The sequence below is a fragment of the Mustela lutreola genome, chromosome 7 (assembly GCF_030435805.1).
Source record: "Mustela lutreola isolate mMusLut2 chromosome 7, mMusLut2.pri, whole genome shotgun sequence".
NCBI lineage: Eukaryota > Metazoa > Chordata > Mammalia > Carnivora > Mustelidae > Mustela > Mustela lutreola.
The window spans coordinates 33,344,960-33,363,235 of NC_081296.1; the positions used below are offsets into that span (position 1 = coordinate 33,344,960).

Below are 18,276 nucleotides of genomic sequence, written 5' to 3' on the forward strand. Positions count from 1 at the left end.
GTAAAGATGAGAACCACCACTGTAAACCTAAAGTAGCCTGAGCAGGGCCCTCGCTTGGTACCTGTGGAAGGTGTGCAGCCTTTGGGCCAGCAGGTGCTCCAGTGCCTGCACCTTTCCCAGGAGCAGGCCCCGAACTGCTGTCTCCTCTCGACTGGCTGGACTAATGCGCTGTGCGGTCAGGCGCCAGACGTGGATCTCGTGCTTCAGTTCTGCAGGAAAGGAAACCTGAGGCTTGAGTCTCCCACAACCTCAGACACCAGCAGACATTCCACTCTCCTCACCACCTTCCAAGATCAGAAACACATACCTCATGATGCACAGATAGCAAGGGCCAAATCTAAGCAGTGACTTCTTAGCATTCATGTCATTGTAATGGAACAGGAAACAAAGCCCACATTAAAAAATTACCATGGATGTGAAGTAATGTGATTTGGATGAGGAATAAATTCCTGAATATATATATCCATGCTAGACCCCAAGAACATCTCCCCCTCCCCAGGAAATTATTTTTTGCAGCCATAAGTTTGGGTCTCTCAGCCAAGATCCAGATATTGAAATAGTTGAAATAGATCATTGAAATAATTGTTGAAATAGATCTAGTGAACATTGGAAATACGAGTGTAGTCTGAGCAGGAGGACATCTGGTAAGAGGCAGAGGTAGGAAATGCCTCCCTCCTGACCAGGCCTCCAAGCTGAGTTTGTGTCTGTGAAAGAAAACAGCTGGAAAGATGTAGACAACCTTATGAAATGCTCAGATTAATAGAATGAGGCAAATGTCACCCTTCAATGAATTCAGACATCTTCTGGTATAGAAGAGTAGAGAGAAATGAATTGTCAATTCATTGGCTACTATAATATCAAAATCTTTTATGAAAATTTAAGCTTAAACACTATTTTATAGTCAAAGATATTACACAAATTTCTCAAAATATCCACCAAAAAAATATAAGGAATAATGTTATGTTCATGAATCACTTCTTATGTGCAATGCCCTGTACCACATATCACAAGAATTCCAGATGAAATTAAAAGACAAAACCCTTCTGAGCAGGACTAGAGCACTTGACAACTAGCTCAAAGCAGAGGCAAGGCAGGGTAGTTATCTAAACTGTGAAGGAGCATGTGGGTTCAATGACTAGGAAAATACCATCTTTTAAGACCCCTCTATTCAGTACACAAGCATTGATCACAGACTAGGTGAAATACCTACTGCAAACGCTGGGGGTGGGGGGAGGGAGTATATAAGCTAGGCAGAGACACAGACTGCAAATAAAGTGTGTCAAGAGAATTGGTTAAGGACAGGAGCACTAACACCATTTCAGTTAACACATGGTTTTCTCCAAAGAATCGGCCTTACAAAGAGGAAGACACTTTAGTACTGAGATATGTTATGTGCTTTCATTCAGTACATATTGATACTTTGTAGCTTGCAAAATAAAGAAATTTAAAACTTGGGTATAATGCAAAAGTCTCTTCAGAAAAACAAATTATAATTTCTTTTCAGAGAGCCTTATGACTCATTAAACAAGCTATGAGGTTAAGATAGCATTAAAAGAAGGAGGAGGAGGAGGAGGAGAAAAATGAATAAACTAGCCTCTTGAAACACGAAGGACAAAAATGCCACACAGGTACCGGAAAGGGGAGATGAGGCCATCACGCCTGGGTGGCTCAGTGGGTTAAAGCTTCTGCCTTCAGCTCGGGTCATGATCTCAGGGTCCTGGGATCGAGCCCCGCATTGGGCTCTCTGCTCAGCAGGGAGCCTGCTTCCTCCTCTCTCTCTGCCTGCCTCTCTGCCTACTTGTGATTTCTGTCTGTCAAATAAATAAATAAAATCTTTAAAAAAAAAAAAAAAAAAGTCTGCAGTGCCAGTGATTCCTCCAGTGCTCTGAAACACATTACACAGAAGATATCATTCAAAGCCCAGCCATGAAGCACAAAGATTTCCCAGCTAGTCTTTCAAGGCACGCTAGTGATGATTATTCTTCCAAATAGATGATCAGCTTTAAAGAGCTAAACAAGAGCGTGGTTAGTTTCTGGGGCTGGTCTACTGGGTGCAGGCTGGGAGGTCTCGCTCCATCTGTGTGTGAAAAGCAGAGCCTGGGAATCACTGCCACATCTGCAAAACTGCCCTTTCAGGTACCCCCTGGCTCCTTTCCATAGGTGCCCTCTCCAGGGATAGCTTCAGCCCCCTCATACACACATATACACAGAGGCTAGCTGACTTCTAACCCATCAAATCAAACAGGTGGAGCTATTCTCCCCGGCTAAACCTATGAATTAAAGGCTCAAGTTGCACACTTTTGTATTCCTAATTTTGAAATGAAATATATCATCAATTAGCAGGGTATTTAGTTAAGAGAGAGATTTTGCCCAGGGAAATGAAGCTTACTGCCTGCACCCAGAACTCATTTTACTCAAGTGTATGTGCTCCTCAGTTAGTTCCCGGACTTCCTCCACACCTCTGTCATTTCCCCTCCCGGTCTCCTCTGCTAAGCTCTAAGGCCATGTCCCCTGCATTTGTGCTGCTAGATTCAAAGATAAACATTCCATCTCCCCTGCCCCAACAAAACTCTCTCCCCTCACTTTCTTCATTTTAATATGACATCTTTATCTTCCAGGTTCACAAGCCTGAAATGTCATTTTGGTCTTATCAGTGCCACTCTCCACTATTTCTGCATTAACATTGCTAGTCATATAATAGCTGTCAGATACCATGCTAAATGCTAAAGGAGAAAAACTAATAAGTTACAGGATAAGCTTCCAACAAGCTATCAAGAGATATAAGCTACAACATAAGTAAACATGAGTCAGGACAGTACTAGGTCCCAAAAGGAGTTCAGGATGTATTGGTATGGTTCTCACAGGGTCCACTTGTTCCCATCCCAGTACACCAGCTTGCCCAGGCCTCATCTCCTCATACTTACTGATTCTGATTGCTCCTCAGTAACCTCTGACTGGAGTCACTTACCACCAATCCACCCAAGGTTAGTCATAGATAGATAAAATTATATAGGGAGATATACAGAAAAGAAATATATCTATGTTCTTATTTACCCATCTGCTAGGATGATAAATCTATCAAGGCTGAGCTATCTAGAAAGATAGATAAATGTAGGTAGACAAACGAATTCCTTCTTTCAAATAACCGTTGGTTCCCCCATGGACTGCAGAATAAAGCCAAAGATCTTCAGGGAAGACAAGATCCTCAAATGGCAAGCACCATTGTGATAGATAAATGTAGGTAGACAGACAGATTCCTTCTTTCAAATAACCATTGGTTCCCCATGGATTGCAGAATAAAGCCAGAGATCTTCAGGGAAGACAATATCCTCAAATGGCAAGCACCATTGTGAGTTCTGATCCTGCTGTATCATCTCTTACTTTTGTCACACTGGCCTCTGACCAGGAGACATCATCAGATGTTTCATATATTACCTCCAACCCCTATTTTCCTGAGCTTCTCAACCAACCTCCTACGACATTACTTGGGGTCAATGTACACATGGTACAAACAGGCAAAGACATTACCATGTGGGATACGCTCTCTCACAGGAGGTGGTGGCTGCCAGAAAGCCCAGAGGAGAGTCATCCAGCTCAAAGTGATGAATCTCAGGGGAAGATGCCTAGGCCAGAAGTTGAGAAATGGAATTCTACTATTTTTTTGTTTATGCTTGTTTGTCTTAATTTTTAGTTATGTTCAGTTAGCCATCCTATAGTATATCATTAGTTTTTGATATAGTGCTCAACAATTCATTTCTTGCATATAACACCCAGTGCTCATCACAAAACAAGCTCTCCTTAATGCCCATCACCCAGCTACTCCATTCCTTCACACCCCTCCCTTCTATAACCCTCAGTTTGTTTCCCAAGGTCCAGGATCTCTCGTGGTTTGTCTCACTCTTTGATTTCTTCCCATTCAGTTTTCCCCTCCCTTCCCCTGTAGTCCTCCAATAGCATGGAATAGCATGCTATACCTTATGCTCCACATAGAAGTGAAACCTTATGATAATTGTCTTTCTCTGCCTGGCTTACTTCACTTAGTATAATCCCCTCCAGTTTCATCTATGCCAATGCAAAGTGTGGGTATTCATCTTTCTGATGTCTGAGTAATATTCCATTGTATATTTGGACCACATCTTCATTATCTCTTCATCTGCTGAAGAACATCTCAGCTCCTTCCACAGGTTCAATATTGTAGACATTGCTGCTTTGAACGTTAGGGTGAATGTGTCCCTTCCTTTCACTGCATCTGTATGTTTGGTGTAAGAACCTAGTAGTGCAATTGCAGGGTTGGAGAGTACTATTATAAAATTCTTACAGCTTATGCTAAGCAGTACAATATCACTTGAAGTTAGTTGTATAATTATCACTAAACTCACAAAAGTTAGTGGTATAATTATCACTAAACTCACAAAACACAACTATACCCAAAAATGTAACAGGGAAAAAAATGTATAGCTTTTTTAACCCATTTATTAATTATTTTTTAATAAACATATAATATATTTTCATCCCCAGGGGTACAGGTCTGTGAATCGCCAGGTTCACACACTTCACAGCACTCACCAAAGCACATACCCTCCCCAATGTCCATAACCCCACCCCCTTTCTCCCAACCCTCCTCCCCCCAGCAACCCTCAGTTTGTTTTGTGAGATTAAGAGTCACTTATGGTTTGTCTCCCTCCCAATCCCATCTTGCTTCATTTATTCTTCTCCTACCCTCTTAACCCCCCATGTTGCATCTCCACTTCCTCATATCAGGGAGATCATATGATAGTTGTCTTTCTCCGCTTGACTTATTTCGCTAAGCATGATACCCTCTAGTTCCATCCACGTTGTCGCAAAAGGCAAGATTTCATTTCTTTTGATGGATGCATAGTATTCCATTGTGTATATATACCACTTCTTCTTGATCCATTCATCTGTTGATGGACATCTAGGTTCTTTACATAGTTTGGCTATTGAAGACATTGCTGCTATGAATATTCGGGTGCACATGCCCCTTCAGATCACTACGTTTGTGTCTTTAGGGTAAATACCCAGTAGTGCAATTGCTGGGTCATAGGGTAGTTCTATTTTCAACATTTTGAGGAACCTCCATACTGTTTTCCAGAGTGGTTGCACCAGCTTGCATTCACACCAACAGTGTAGGAGGGTTCCCCTTTCTCCGCATCCTCGCCAGCATCTGTCATTTCCTGACTTGTTAATTTTAGCCATTCTGACTGGTGTGAGGTGATATCTCATTGTGGTTTTGATTTGTATTTCCCTGATGCCGAGTGATATGGAGCACTTTTTCATGTGTCTGTCGGCCATCTGGATGTCTTCTTTGCAGAAATGTCTGTTCATGTCCTCTGCCCATTTCTTGATTGGATTATTTGTTCTTTGGGTGTTGAGTTTGCTAAGTTCTTCATACATTTTGGACAGTAGCCCTTTATCTGATATGACGTTTGCAAATATCTTCTCCCATTCTGTCAGTTGTCTTTTGATTTTGTTAACTGTTTCCTTTGCTGTGCAAAAGCTTTTGATCTTTATGAAATCCCAATAGTTCATTTTTGCCCTTGCTTCTCTTGCCTTTGGCAATGTTCCTAGGAAAAATGTTGCTATGGCTGAGGTCGAAGAGGTTGCTGCCTGTGTTCTCCTCAAGGATTTTGATGAATTCCTTTCTCACATTGAGGTCCTTCATCCATTTTGAGTCTATTTTTGTGTGTGGTGTAAGGAAATGGTTTAATTTCATTTTTCTGCATGTGGCTGTCCAATTTTCCCAACACCATTTATTGAAGAGACTTTTTTCCATTGGACATTCTTTCCTGCTTTATTGAACATTAGTTGACCATAGAGTTAAGGGTCTATTTCTGGGCTCTCTATTCTGTTCCATTGATCTATGTGTCTGTTTTTGTGCCAGTACCATGCTGTCTTGATGATGACAGCTTTGCAATAGAGCTTGAAGTCTTGAATTATGATGCCACCAACTTTGGCTTTCTTTTTCAATATCCCTTTGGCTATTCGAGGTCTTTTCGGGTTCCATATAAATTTTAGAATTATTTGTTCCATTTCTTTGAAAAAGATGGATGGTACTTTGATAGGAATTGCATTAAATGTGTAGATTGCTTTAGGTAGCATAGACATTTTCACAATATTTATTCTTCCAATACAGGAGCATGGAACATTTTTCCATTTCTTTGTGTCTTCCTCAATTTCTTTCATGAGTACTTTATAGTTTTCTGAGTATACATTCTTTGCCTCTTTGGCTGGTTTATTCCTAGGTATCTTATGGGTTTGGGTGCAATTGAAAATGGGATTGACTGTTTAATTTCTCTTTCTTCTATCTTGTTGTAGGTGTAGAGAGATGCAACTGATTTTTGTGCATTGACTTTATATCCTGACACTTTACTGAATTCCTGTACAAGTTCTAGCAGTTTTAGAGTGGAGTCTTTTGGGTTTTCCACATATAGTATCATATCATCTGCGAAGAGTGATAGTTTGACTTCTTCTTTGCTGATTTAGATGCCTTTAATTTCCTTTGTTGTCTGATTGCTGAGGCTTAGGACTTCTAGCACTATGTTGAATAGCAGTGGTGATAATGGACATCCCTGCCGTGTTCATGACCTCAGGGGAAAAGCTTTCAGTTTTTCTCTATTGAGAATGATATTTGCAGTGGGTTTTTCATAGATATCTTTGATAATATTGAGGTATGTGTCCTCTATCCACTTTGAAGAGTTTTGATCAGGAAGGGATGCTTTACTTTGTCAAATGCTTTTTCAGCATCTATTGAGAGTATCATATGGTTCTTGTTCTTTCTTTTATTAATGTGTTATATCACATTGATTGATTTGCGGATGTTGAAACAACCTTGCAGCCCTGGAATAAATCCCACTTGGTCGTGTTGAATGATCCTTTTAATGTACTGTTGAATCCTATTGTTTAGTATTTTGGTGAGAATTTTTGCATCTGTATTCATCAAGGATATTGGTCTGTAGTTCTCTTTTTTTATAGGATCCTTGTCTGGTTTGGGGATCAAGGTGATGCTGGCCTCATAAAATGAGTTTGGAAGTTTTCCTTCCATTTCTATTTTTTGGAACAGTTTCAGGAGAATAGGAATTAGTCCTTCCTTAAATGTTTGGTAGAATTCCCCCAGGAGCCATCCGGCCCTGGGCTTTTGTTTGTTTGGAGATTTTTCATGACTGTTTCAATCTCCTTACTGGTTATGGGTCTGTTCAGGCTTTCTAATTCTTCTTGGTTAAGTTGTGGTAGTTTATATGTCTCTAGGAATGCATCCATTTCTTCCAGATTGTCAAATTTGTTTGTGTAGAGTTGCTCAGAGTATGTTCTTATAATTGTTTGTATTTCTTTGGTGTTAGTTGTGATCTCTCCTCTTTCATTCATGATTTTATTTGTTTGGGTCTTTTCTCTTTTCTTTTTGATAATTCTGGCCAGGGGTTTATCAATCTTATTAATTCTTTCAAAGAACCAGCTCCTACTTTCGTTGATTTATTCTATTGTTTTTTTGGTTTCTATTTCATTGATTTCTGCTCTGATCTTTATGATTTCTCTTCTCCTGCTGGGTTTAGGGTTTTGTTCTTGTTCTTTCTCCAGATCCTTTAGGTGTAGGGTTAGGTTGTGTACCTGAGACCTTTCTTGTTTCTTAAGAAAGGCTTGTACCGCTATATATTTTCCTCTCAGGACTGCCTTTGTTGTGTCCCACAGATTTTGAACTGTTGTGCTTTCATTATCATTTGTTTCCATGAATTTTTTCAATTCTTCTTTAATTTCCTGGTTGACCCATTCATTCTTTAGAAGGATGCTGTTTAGTCTCCATGTATTTAGGTTCTTTCCAAATTTCCTCTTGTGATTGAGTTCTAGCTTCAGAGCATTGTGGTCTGAAAATATGCAGGGAATGATCCCAATCTTTTGATACCAGCTGAGACCTGATTTAGGACCCAGGATGGGATCTATTCTGGAGAATTTTCCATGTGCACTAGAGAAGAATGTGTATTCTGTTGCTTTGGGATGAAATGTTCTGAATATATCTGTGATGTCCCTCTGGTCCAGTGTGTCATCTAAGGCCTTTATTTCCTTGTTGATCTTTTGCTTGGATGATCTGTCCATTTCAGTGAGGGGAGTGTTAAAGTCCCCTACTATTATTGTATTATTGTTGATGTGTTTATTTGATTTTGTTATTAATTGGTTTATATAGTGGGCTGCTCCCATGTTGGGGGCACAGATATTTAAAATTGTTAGATTTACTTGTTGAACAGATCCTTTGAGTATGATATAGTGTCCTTCCTCATCTCTTATTATAGTCTTTGCCTTAAAATCTAATTGATCTGATATAAGGATTGCCACTCCTGCTTTCTTCTGATGTCCATTAGCATGGTAAATTCTTTTCCACCCCCTCACTTTAAATCTGGAGGTGTCTTTGGGTTTAAAATAAGTTTCTTTTAGGCAACATATAGATGGGTTTGTTTTTTTTCTTATCCATTCTGATACCCTGTTTTTTTTTATTGGAGCATTTAGCCCATTAACATTCAGGGTAACTATTGAGAGATATGAATTTAGTGCCATTGTATTGCCTGTAAGGTGACTGTTACTGTATATTGTCTCTGTTCCTTTATGATCTACTACTTTTAGGGTCTCTCTTTGCTTAGAGGACCCCATTCAATATTTCCTGTAGAGCTGGTTTGGTGTTTGCAATTCTTTCAGTTTTTGTTTGTCCTGGAAGATTTTAATCTCTCCTTCTATTTTTAATGAGAGCCTGGCTGGATAGAATATTCTTGGCTTCCTGTTTTTCTCGTTTAGTGCTCTGAATATATCATGCCAGCTCTTTCTGGCCTGCCGGGTCTCTGTGGATAAGTCTGCTGCCAATCTAATATTTTTACCATTGTATGTTACAAATTTCTTTTCCCGGGCTGCTTTCAGTATTTTCTCTTTGTCACTAAGACTTGTAAATTTTACTATTAGGTGACGGGGTGTGGGCCTATTCTTATTGATTTTAAGGGGGGTTCTCTGCACCTCCTGGATTTTGATGCTTGTTCCCTTTGCCATATTGGGGAAATTCTCTCCAATAATTCTCTCCAGTATACCTTCTGCTCCCCTCTCTCTCTGGAATCCCAATTATTCTAATGTTGTTTCGTCTTATGGTATCACTTATCTCTCGAATTCTCCCCTTGTGGTTTAGTAGCTGTTTGTCCCTCTTTTGCTCAGCTTCTTTATTCTCTGTCATTTGGTCTTCTATATCGCTAATTCTTTCTTCTGCCTCATTTATCCTAGCAGTGAGAGCCTCCATTTTTTATTGCACCTCATTAATAGCTTTTTTGATTGCAACTTGGTTAGATTTTAGTTCTTTTATTTCTCCAGAAAGGGCTTTTATATCTCCCGAGAGGGTTTCTCTAATATCTTCCATGCCTTTTATAAGCCCGGCTAGGACCTTGAGAATCGTCATTCTGAAGTCTACATATTACCAATGTCTGTATTGATTAGGTCCCTAGCCTTCAGTATTGCCTCTTGTTCTTTTTTTTTGTGGTGAATTTTTCCGCCTTGTCATTTTTTCCAGATAAGAGTATATGAAGGAGCAAGTAAAATACTAAAAGGGTGGCAACAACCCCAAGAAAATATGCTTTAACCAAATCAGAAGAGATCCCAAATCATGAGGGGGGAGAAAGGGGATAAAAAGAGGTCCAGAAAGAAAAAGAAAGAAAGAAAGAAAAGAAGCAATTAATAAAAAAAGAAAACAACAAAGAAAAAGTATAAAAAAGAAAAATATATATATTAGATAAACTACTTTAAAAACGTTAAAAAAATTAAAATAACTGCAAGACTAAAGAATCATAGGGAGAAAGCCATGAGTTCCGTGCTTTGCTTTCCTCCTCTGGAATTCCGCTGCTCTCCTTGGTATTGAAACTGCCATCCTTGGTAGGTGAACTTGGTCCTGGCTGGATTTCTTGTTGATCTTCTGGGGGAGAGGCCTGTTGTAGTGATTGTCAAGTGTCTTTGCCCCAGGCGGAATTGCACTGCCCTTACTAGGGGCCGGGCTGAGTAATCCGCTTGGGTTTGCTTTCGGGAGCTTTTGTTCCCTGAGCACTTTCCGTAGAGTTCCAGAGGACGGAAATGAAAATGACGGCCTCCCAGTCTCTGGCCAGGAGGAGTCAAGAGCCCAGGGCCCCACTCCTCAGTGCGCCCTCAGAGAACAGCGCCCAATTATTCCCATCCCATCTCAGAGCTCACCAAGCCTGCGACCGGTTCAAGGTAACCCCGAGCTGGGACCTCACTACTTGGCTCTGTCTCTGTAGCTGGCATCCCCGTTCTAATACCTGTATGCTCTGTGACACTCAGACACCCCCAATCCTTCTGTGACCCTGCGGGACCTGAGGCCATGCTGACCCCGCGTGGGCTTCACCCCGGTTTAGCCTCTGGAGTGATGTCCCTCAGTGGAACAGACTTTTTAAAGTCCTGATTTTGTGCACCATTGCTCCGCCGCTTGCCAGGAGCCGGCCCCTCATCCCAGGGTCTATCTTCCCATTGCCTTGGATTCACTTTGCCTCCAGTCCTACCTTTCAGAAAGTGGTTGATTTTCTGTTTCTGGAATTGCTGTTCTTCTTCTCTTCGATCTGCCGTTGGATTTGTAGGTGTTTGCAATCTTTAGATAATCTATCTAGCTGATCTCCTGCTATCTGAAATAGTGTCAGCCTGCTACTTCTCCGCCATCTTGACTCCTCCCCAAAAATGAATATTTTTAAAATATTAAATTAATCCAAAAGAAGGCATAAAGTGAGGGAAAAGGCAATAAAGAAGAGAAAGCACACATAGAAAACAACATGACAATACACTTCAATTTAATCATATCATTAATCATCTTAAATATAAATAATCTAAACATATCAATTAAAGGGCAGAGATTATAAAGTTGGATTAAAAAAACAAGACCCAAATGTTAGCTTCTTGCAAGAAATGCACTTTAAATATAAAGGCACAGTGATATCCAATATCTGTAAAGAACTTTTCAAACTTAACACCCAAAAGAAAAACAGAAAATACAGTCAAGAAATGGACAGAAGACATGAACACATTTCTCAAAAGAAGACATACAAATGGTCAAGAGACACATGAAAAAATGCTCAACATCACTTGGCATCAGGAAAATACAAATCAAGACCACAATGAGATTCCACCTCACATCAGTCAGAATGGCTAAAATTAGCAAGTCATGAAAAGACAGATGTTGGCAATGATGTGAAGAAACAGGAACCCTCTTATACTATTGGTGGTAGTGCAAGCTGGTTACAGCCCCTCTGGAAATCAGTATGAAGGTTCATCAAAAAGTTGAAAATAGAGCTACTCTGTGACCCAGCAATTGCCCAACATAGTGACTCAAAAGGCACATACAATCTAGTGTTTATAGCAGCAATGTCCATAATAGCCAAACTACGGAAAGAGCACAGATGTCCATTTACAGATGAATGGATAAAGAAGAAGTGGTATATATAGACAGTGGACTACTACTCATGCATTAAAAAAATAAATCTTGCCATTTGCAACAATGTGGATAGAACTAGAGGATATTATGCTAAGTGAAATAAGTCAATCAGAAAAAGACAATTATCATATTATTTCACTGATGTGTGGAATTTAAGAAACAAAACAGAGGATCACTGGAGAAGAGAGGAAAAATAAAACAAGATGAAATCAAGGAGGGAGACAAACCATAAGAGACTCTTGATCATGGGAAACAAACTGAGGGTTGCTAGAGGGGATGGGGATAGGGGGATGGGGTTATTGGATGATGGACATGAAGGAGGGCACGTGATGTAATGAGTACCGAGTATTATATAAGATTGATGAATCACTGACCTCTACCTCTGAAACCAATAATACATTATATGTTAATTAATTGAATTTCAATTTAAAAACTAAACAAAAAACAAAAGACAGTGGAAGGATGGAAAAGATATACTATACTACCACTAGTGAAGAGAAATCTGGAAATGCTATATTAGCAACAAAATTGATTTCAGAGCAAGAACATGATTATGGATAGGGAAGGTCATTTTATAATGATTTATATGGTGTTAATTCTTCAAGAGGAAATAACAACTTTAAATATGTACATATTCTAGTAACAGAATTTTGAAATATATAAAGCAAAAAATCACATAACTGCAAAAAAAGAGACAAATCCACAATGATAGAGATTTCTATTTCCATCCTTTAGTAATTGATAGAACAAGTGGACAGAAAATCAAATACAGAAGACTTGAATAATGTTATCAACCAACTTGACCTGACTATACTGACAACGCTCCACCCAACAGAGCAGAGTACATATTCTGTTCTGGTGCACATAGAACACTTATAATGCTAGACATCCTGGCTATAAAATAGTATTAATAACTTTTAAAGGATTCAAGCTTTATCAAGGGTATTCTCTGATACAGGTAACTGCAAAATCTCTATTTGGTGAATTATTTACATGTAAAATATCCAAGGATCAAAGAAATAAATGGGAAATTAGAAAGTAATTTAAACTGTATTGAAATTAAATAAAACATATGAGAATTGGTGGCAGGTCACTAAAGTATTAATTGGACAGAAATTCAGAGCACTGAACACCTGTATTAGAAAAGAAGGCATATATAAAATCAATAACCTTAGCTCCTACTTTAAGAAACTCGCAAAAGGGGGGGCCTGGGTGGCTCAGTTGGTTAAGCCTCTGCCTTAAGCTCAGGTCCTGGGATGTGTGCAAATGTCTTGGCAAATATTTAAGGGGACAGTACTAGCAATTCTACACCATCTCGTTCAAAAAAATTGAAGAGAAGGGTGTGCTTCTATGCAGACAGCAAAAAAGCCATTATGAGAAAGTAAATTCTACACAGGTATCCCTAATGTACACAGACACAAAAATTCTGTACAAAATACTAACAAGAAGCAGCCTTAGCTGATATTTGGTGAGGAGGGCAGACTTTGGTAGTTATTTGTGCTTTTTACCAAATAAGTCATTTTCTTTTCCAATCTGGGCACTTGCTAGTCTGACTCACCCTGTGACCAGTGGAGCCTAGTGACAATCAGGATGACAAGCTATGAACAGAGTCATCATGTGTCAGTCAATAATGGGGTGGAACAAGTGGTTCTCTCTGCTTCGATGACCAACATCCCAAAGCTCTGAGAAATGATAATGCCAGCGCATGGTGGGAATGAAGCCAAAGATGGGAAAAGAATAGGGCAGCGTTACTTTTTCACTGCAACATAGCCAAGCCTGGTTCATACAGATGCTCTGGATGCCACTATAGACCAACTAAAACCAAATCTCTAGGATAGGGCTTGAGAATTTGTACTTATAATAAGCATTCTCAAATTGGAGAGCCCTATGACCCATGGTGGCCCACAGCAATTGCCCTGACACTCTGTGTCACTCTGTGCTGACTCATAGCTTGCCTTGGCCTTGCCATAGGGTTTCAGCATCAGGAAGGTCCCAGCCATCTCCTCCCACTTCCCTCAAAGCTTTTTTCAGCTCCTTACTCAGGAAGAGTGGAAGAGTTGATTATACAGACTTGTTTCATATACTTCTAAATCTGTGTATTCCAAATTCATGTTAAGACAGCATTATCCAGAAGAGCTTATTAACAGCACAGAATTTCTGGGGATGGGCTGGTAACCTAAACCTGCAACAATTGTTCTCAGGTAATTCTGATCACTAGGGCAGTTAGGTAGAACCTGGCATAACTGGACAAGATAACTTTCTAACTCTCCACTGAAGTACAGCTATGCCCACACAATCATCCATTGTGATCAATTTCCTTAGTTCTCCAATCAGAATCCTTTCCTTCAGAAAATTAACCCTATATATTAAATTATCAAATTTTATGTATACTAGTGGATGATAAAACATTCTGAATATCTCTGGTTGTTATGGGTTGAATTTTGTCCCCCTCCAAAAAAAATTCATGTGGTGAAGGCTTAATCTCCAGTACCTCACAATGTGACCTTACTTAAAAATGGGGTTGTTGCAGGTATAATTAGTTAAGCGAGGTCATTAGGGTGGCTACAAATCCAAGATGACTGGCATCCTTATAAATGGGGGAATTGTGGACACAGACACAGACACAAATGGAAAAATCCATTTAAACGTAAATATGACCATCTAAAAGCCAAAGAAACAGGCCTGGAACATATCCTGATGTATCAGAGCCAACCAACTTACAGGCCCTTTGATTTTGGACTTCCAGCCTCCAGAACTGTGAGGAAATAAGCCATCTGTTCTGGCTTATTAAGTCCTCTTAGCATCTGTAGAAATAAGCCATCTGTTGTTTAAGCCACTCAGTCTGTGGTACTCTGTCACAGCAGTCCTAGAAAACTAATACATCGGTCAATGGCAAAAGTGGATCAAGGCATTTAAAAAAGTGAATTTTGATTAAATTTTTCTTCAAAACAGGGAAGTAATGGGATCATGTGTAGTTACTTTCCCCATTATAAAGCTGTAAGATGACAGCAGGGTCTGGGACTCTTTTTTTCAAGAAAGGCACACAGCCTGTTCTGTAGACTGCCAGAGATGATGAATTATCAATGCTATCAAGAAAATACAGTCTTCATCCAAAAGAAGTAAACTACACTACATCAGCATGAAGTTATAACAACCTTGCAACCAAAACCTCTTTTCTATTTGGCCTCCAACACCTGTGCCTGCACCCCCTCTTCCCTCCAGTCCCCCACCCTGGGCTTATCCCCTACACTCAAGTCCTGTCAGGTGGGGTCTATACCATTCCTACTCTGCCGTGAGCAGCCAAAGCATAGGGAGTGTGCTCACTTGTCGTGAACTTACATCACCTTCACTTGGGGCTAGGCTGAGAGGCCACCCAGAAATTCCTTATGGCTTGATCATATTTGAAGTACCATTTCTACATTCACAAGGACACTCCAATGTCTTGTGCATGTTGTTAATAAGTATTGCCTAAAATAGAAATTTCTGCTTATCATTTCATTTCTCCGGAAGATCTGGGTGACTAAATTTTACTACAAACAAGCTTGTTTTACATAGATGACTCTTGAGAGGGTATATGAGAGGAAGACAATGTTTTCCAAACTAGAACAAAAATAGTCAACTTTCAAATACAAAAATCACACATGAAAGAAAGGCCAATCTGCTTTGTACAGTCACCATCTGATGATCAGGAGGACTGATAAGAATATACTTAGATACTCAGCTTTTCATACAGAAATGACATTTGTTTATCTTACTAAATATAAAGAAAAATTTAAGTCCTGTACAACACAAGGACAGAGGAATAACAGAATGAGGGGGTAAATATACAATCTATGAGCTCTGAAACCACAAAGAAACAAATGTACCTTTGTCACTGTACTCCTGTCACCCAGATATGCTGTGTTACCCAGGAAACTTGCACAACATCCTCTACAGGCTGAGGAGAGTCTGGCTGGCTGAGGAGAGTCTGGCTGTTTCCCAAATAATTTATTGCTTTTAATATATCCTGATCAGTAACTAAAACATTTACTAAAAATTTTAAGTAAGGAAAATGCAAAGCCATAAGGTGATCATGAGCCATCTTCCTGCTGGCTGGTAACTCATCAATACACTCTTGATTGACAAGGTAAAGTATCCTCTGTGCTGGGTTATGTTGCTATTTTTGTAATCACCTTTAAACTCAAAGTATGACAGGTTTGAACACTACAGTCTCCATGCCATACTACTTGTATTGTACATACGTGATTTAATGATGTCATGACATTCAAACTATATACAGTGGCCACTTCTTCCCACATTTCACCCTGAAGAAATAGGAAAGGCCCATGAATTTATAGCCCCTGAAAGCACAGAGCATACCAGGAGGCAGCCAGGAACATACTAAGCATGCAACATCCCAATGACTGACACTTCCCTCATGTTCTACATGTAAGAAACCTTCTCCATTGTTGTGGCAACTTCCTCTGGAAAATAATAATATTATGATAGTACACTCTGAGGCTATGTGAGGAGGTGCTTATACTCACCAACAATTTCACTGGGTTCCTTGTTATAAAGTTTTTTGTTCCAGAAAAGGAGTCTGAAGAGTGGGAAGGAGAACAGGAGAATGATGCAAATCCCAAAAAACATGTGTGCAGTAAATCCTGCAAAGTCCAGGCCCTGGAAATAGGAAAGGGGGAATGAATTGACAGAAGGGATTTTCCACTGCACAGGCATAGCTCCCAATTCAAGACTGCTCCCCAAATGATGGATCCAGGGAGTGCTAAGCACTGAAAGCCAGCAGGGGCAGGCACATCAGGGTGATGGATGTTAATCCAAGGGTCACAGGGCCCAACCCAAAACCCACAGAACAGGTGTTCTTCTCTACAACTTTGAAAATGTTTAAAGTTTGTTTCCTTCTTGTCAATAAACCAATCCCTACCTAAATAGCAAGAAACCTTAGGAGAAAACAAAAACAGGCTATCACAGACAATCTCAATGTTAACTGGGTCTACACTCACCACTGGACTGACACAATCTCCCAGGATGAAAAGAGACAGATGGGGGCAAAGCATAAAACTATATGGCAATATTTGTCCATTTCAAGGCAAGTTGGGTTTTTTAAATATTTGGTTTAAGTCCCTGCTAAGTTTTAATGAAAGAACATCCTTGGTTGGAGAGCACAACCCTCTTCAGGGTTGCCTCTGCAGGGAAGCCAATGGCCAACAGGACTGAGGTGGCCCAGAGCATCCCAGTTGGCCAAAATGGGTCCAGGCAAGACCTTCTCCCTCTCCTCAGACTTCCTTTCCCTCTCTGCAGAACTACTTGCCATGGTCAGCTACTGAGGATGTTTTGGAGTAAAATCCCCCACTAGGTTAATCTGTCAGGGAATAAGTTAGCAACATCACTGGCTGGTTTTTTCTGTCTTTGACCCTGTGCTTATACCTTCGGCAGATATATACAGATGATCCCTGAATGTAATTAATATTTTTTGAAGGAAGGTGTGAGGCAGAGGTGCTTGCATCCTGAGTTCTGGATCCTTTTTTGCACATGTTAGCTATAAATTTTTGTCCAATTAGAAATGATGGGACAATTAGGGGGAAAAAAGGGAAGGGTAAATTAAAGAAAGAAAAGGAAGGAGTTTCGGGAAGGGGTGCCACAACAAAATAACACAGCCTTGAGTGGAAGTGTTTGGTTGCTACTCAAGTTGTAATGGGTGGACTTATCAAGTGAGAACAATGCCGAGGGGGACAATACCAGCTGAAAAATTTTAAGAAATAATACAGGCAGATGCTATATATCATGGAATGTAAATATTTTCACTAAGCTTATTAGGTGCATGTATCTGGGCTTCCCTGCTGCTTTACACACCTCTCTAATTTCCTACACTCTTCTCTTTAATGTCTTTGGTAACAAACCCAACCATTATTATAATTGCATCAGTACAATGCTTAAACACAGCATTGTGACTCTCATTAGCTGAATCTGTTGACTGTCTTAGTAAATATCATGGTGTAATCTGAAGATAGAATCATCTGTGGAGACTCAACAAGGAAAAGACCCCCAGCGCTGTAAGAATGGGTGTGATAACATGAAGGATCTGGTGTGGGACAAGCTGCATGTGAAGAATGCATTGAATATATAGAGGAGAAGTCATGACATACATGGATCTGAGGGAAGTAAGAACTTTCCATGTTCTGCAGACATGCAGAAGTGGGTGATCCCAGTACACAGAAAACAGAGCAGGCCATGGGGGCATGAGCTCTGCTACAGAATGCTGACCAAAGAGGAAAGATGATCAAAAAAGCAGAACCCAAGGCCCACAGAAATTGAAGAGCCATGTGGGAGCAGAAAACCCACAAAGAAGAGAGAGAAGAAGTGACCAGAAAGAAAGAGCATGAAGCAGCTGAGAGCAACACCATCTAAGTTGTCAGTTGATGAAGTGGAAGAAATCAGTGGTAGAAGAGCACCAAAAGAACACCCCAGCATGGTGGGAAAGCCCAGAGAAACATCCCAGTGTACACATCCCTGCGACACCATGGAGGAAGCCTTCTTCTGACCTGTGAGATGTCATTCAGAAGCACCGGGGACATGGCTCCCCCTATACACATTTTTCAACAGTTACTTAAAAGATAGTTAAGGAGCACCTGGGTAGCTTAGTCAGTTAAGTGTCCAATTTTTTATTTCAGGGTCATGAAAATTACATAATTTTAATTCTTAAGACAAATAAAATACCATTTTCACTCTCTAATACTTTGTTTTTACTTTAGTGTGCAAAGAAATTATACATTCTTTCTTTTATTTTCAGCATAACAGAATTCATTGTT

The 18,276-nt window shown here is 40.0% G+C and overlaps 1 protein-coding gene across 4 annotated transcripts in view; it reads right to left on the bottom strand.

Annotated features, from left to right (window-relative positions):
• OCA2 (OCA2 melanosomal transmembrane protein) overlaps positions 1 to 18,276 on the bottom strand; it is a 455,591-nt gene that overhangs the window by 297,139 nt on the left and 140,176 nt on the right. For all 4 annotated transcript variants that reach the window (XM_059180248.1, XM_059180246.1, XM_059180245.1 and 1 more), the window contains 2 exons: positions 15,997 to 16,129; positions 62 to 209 (listed from right to left, as the gene is read on the bottom strand). In XM_059180248.1, the coding sequence (XP_059036231.1) occupies positions 62 to 209; positions 15,997 to 16,129 (281 nt within the window). The remainder of the gene's footprint in view (positions 1 to 61; positions 210 to 15,996; positions 16,130 to 18,276) is intronic.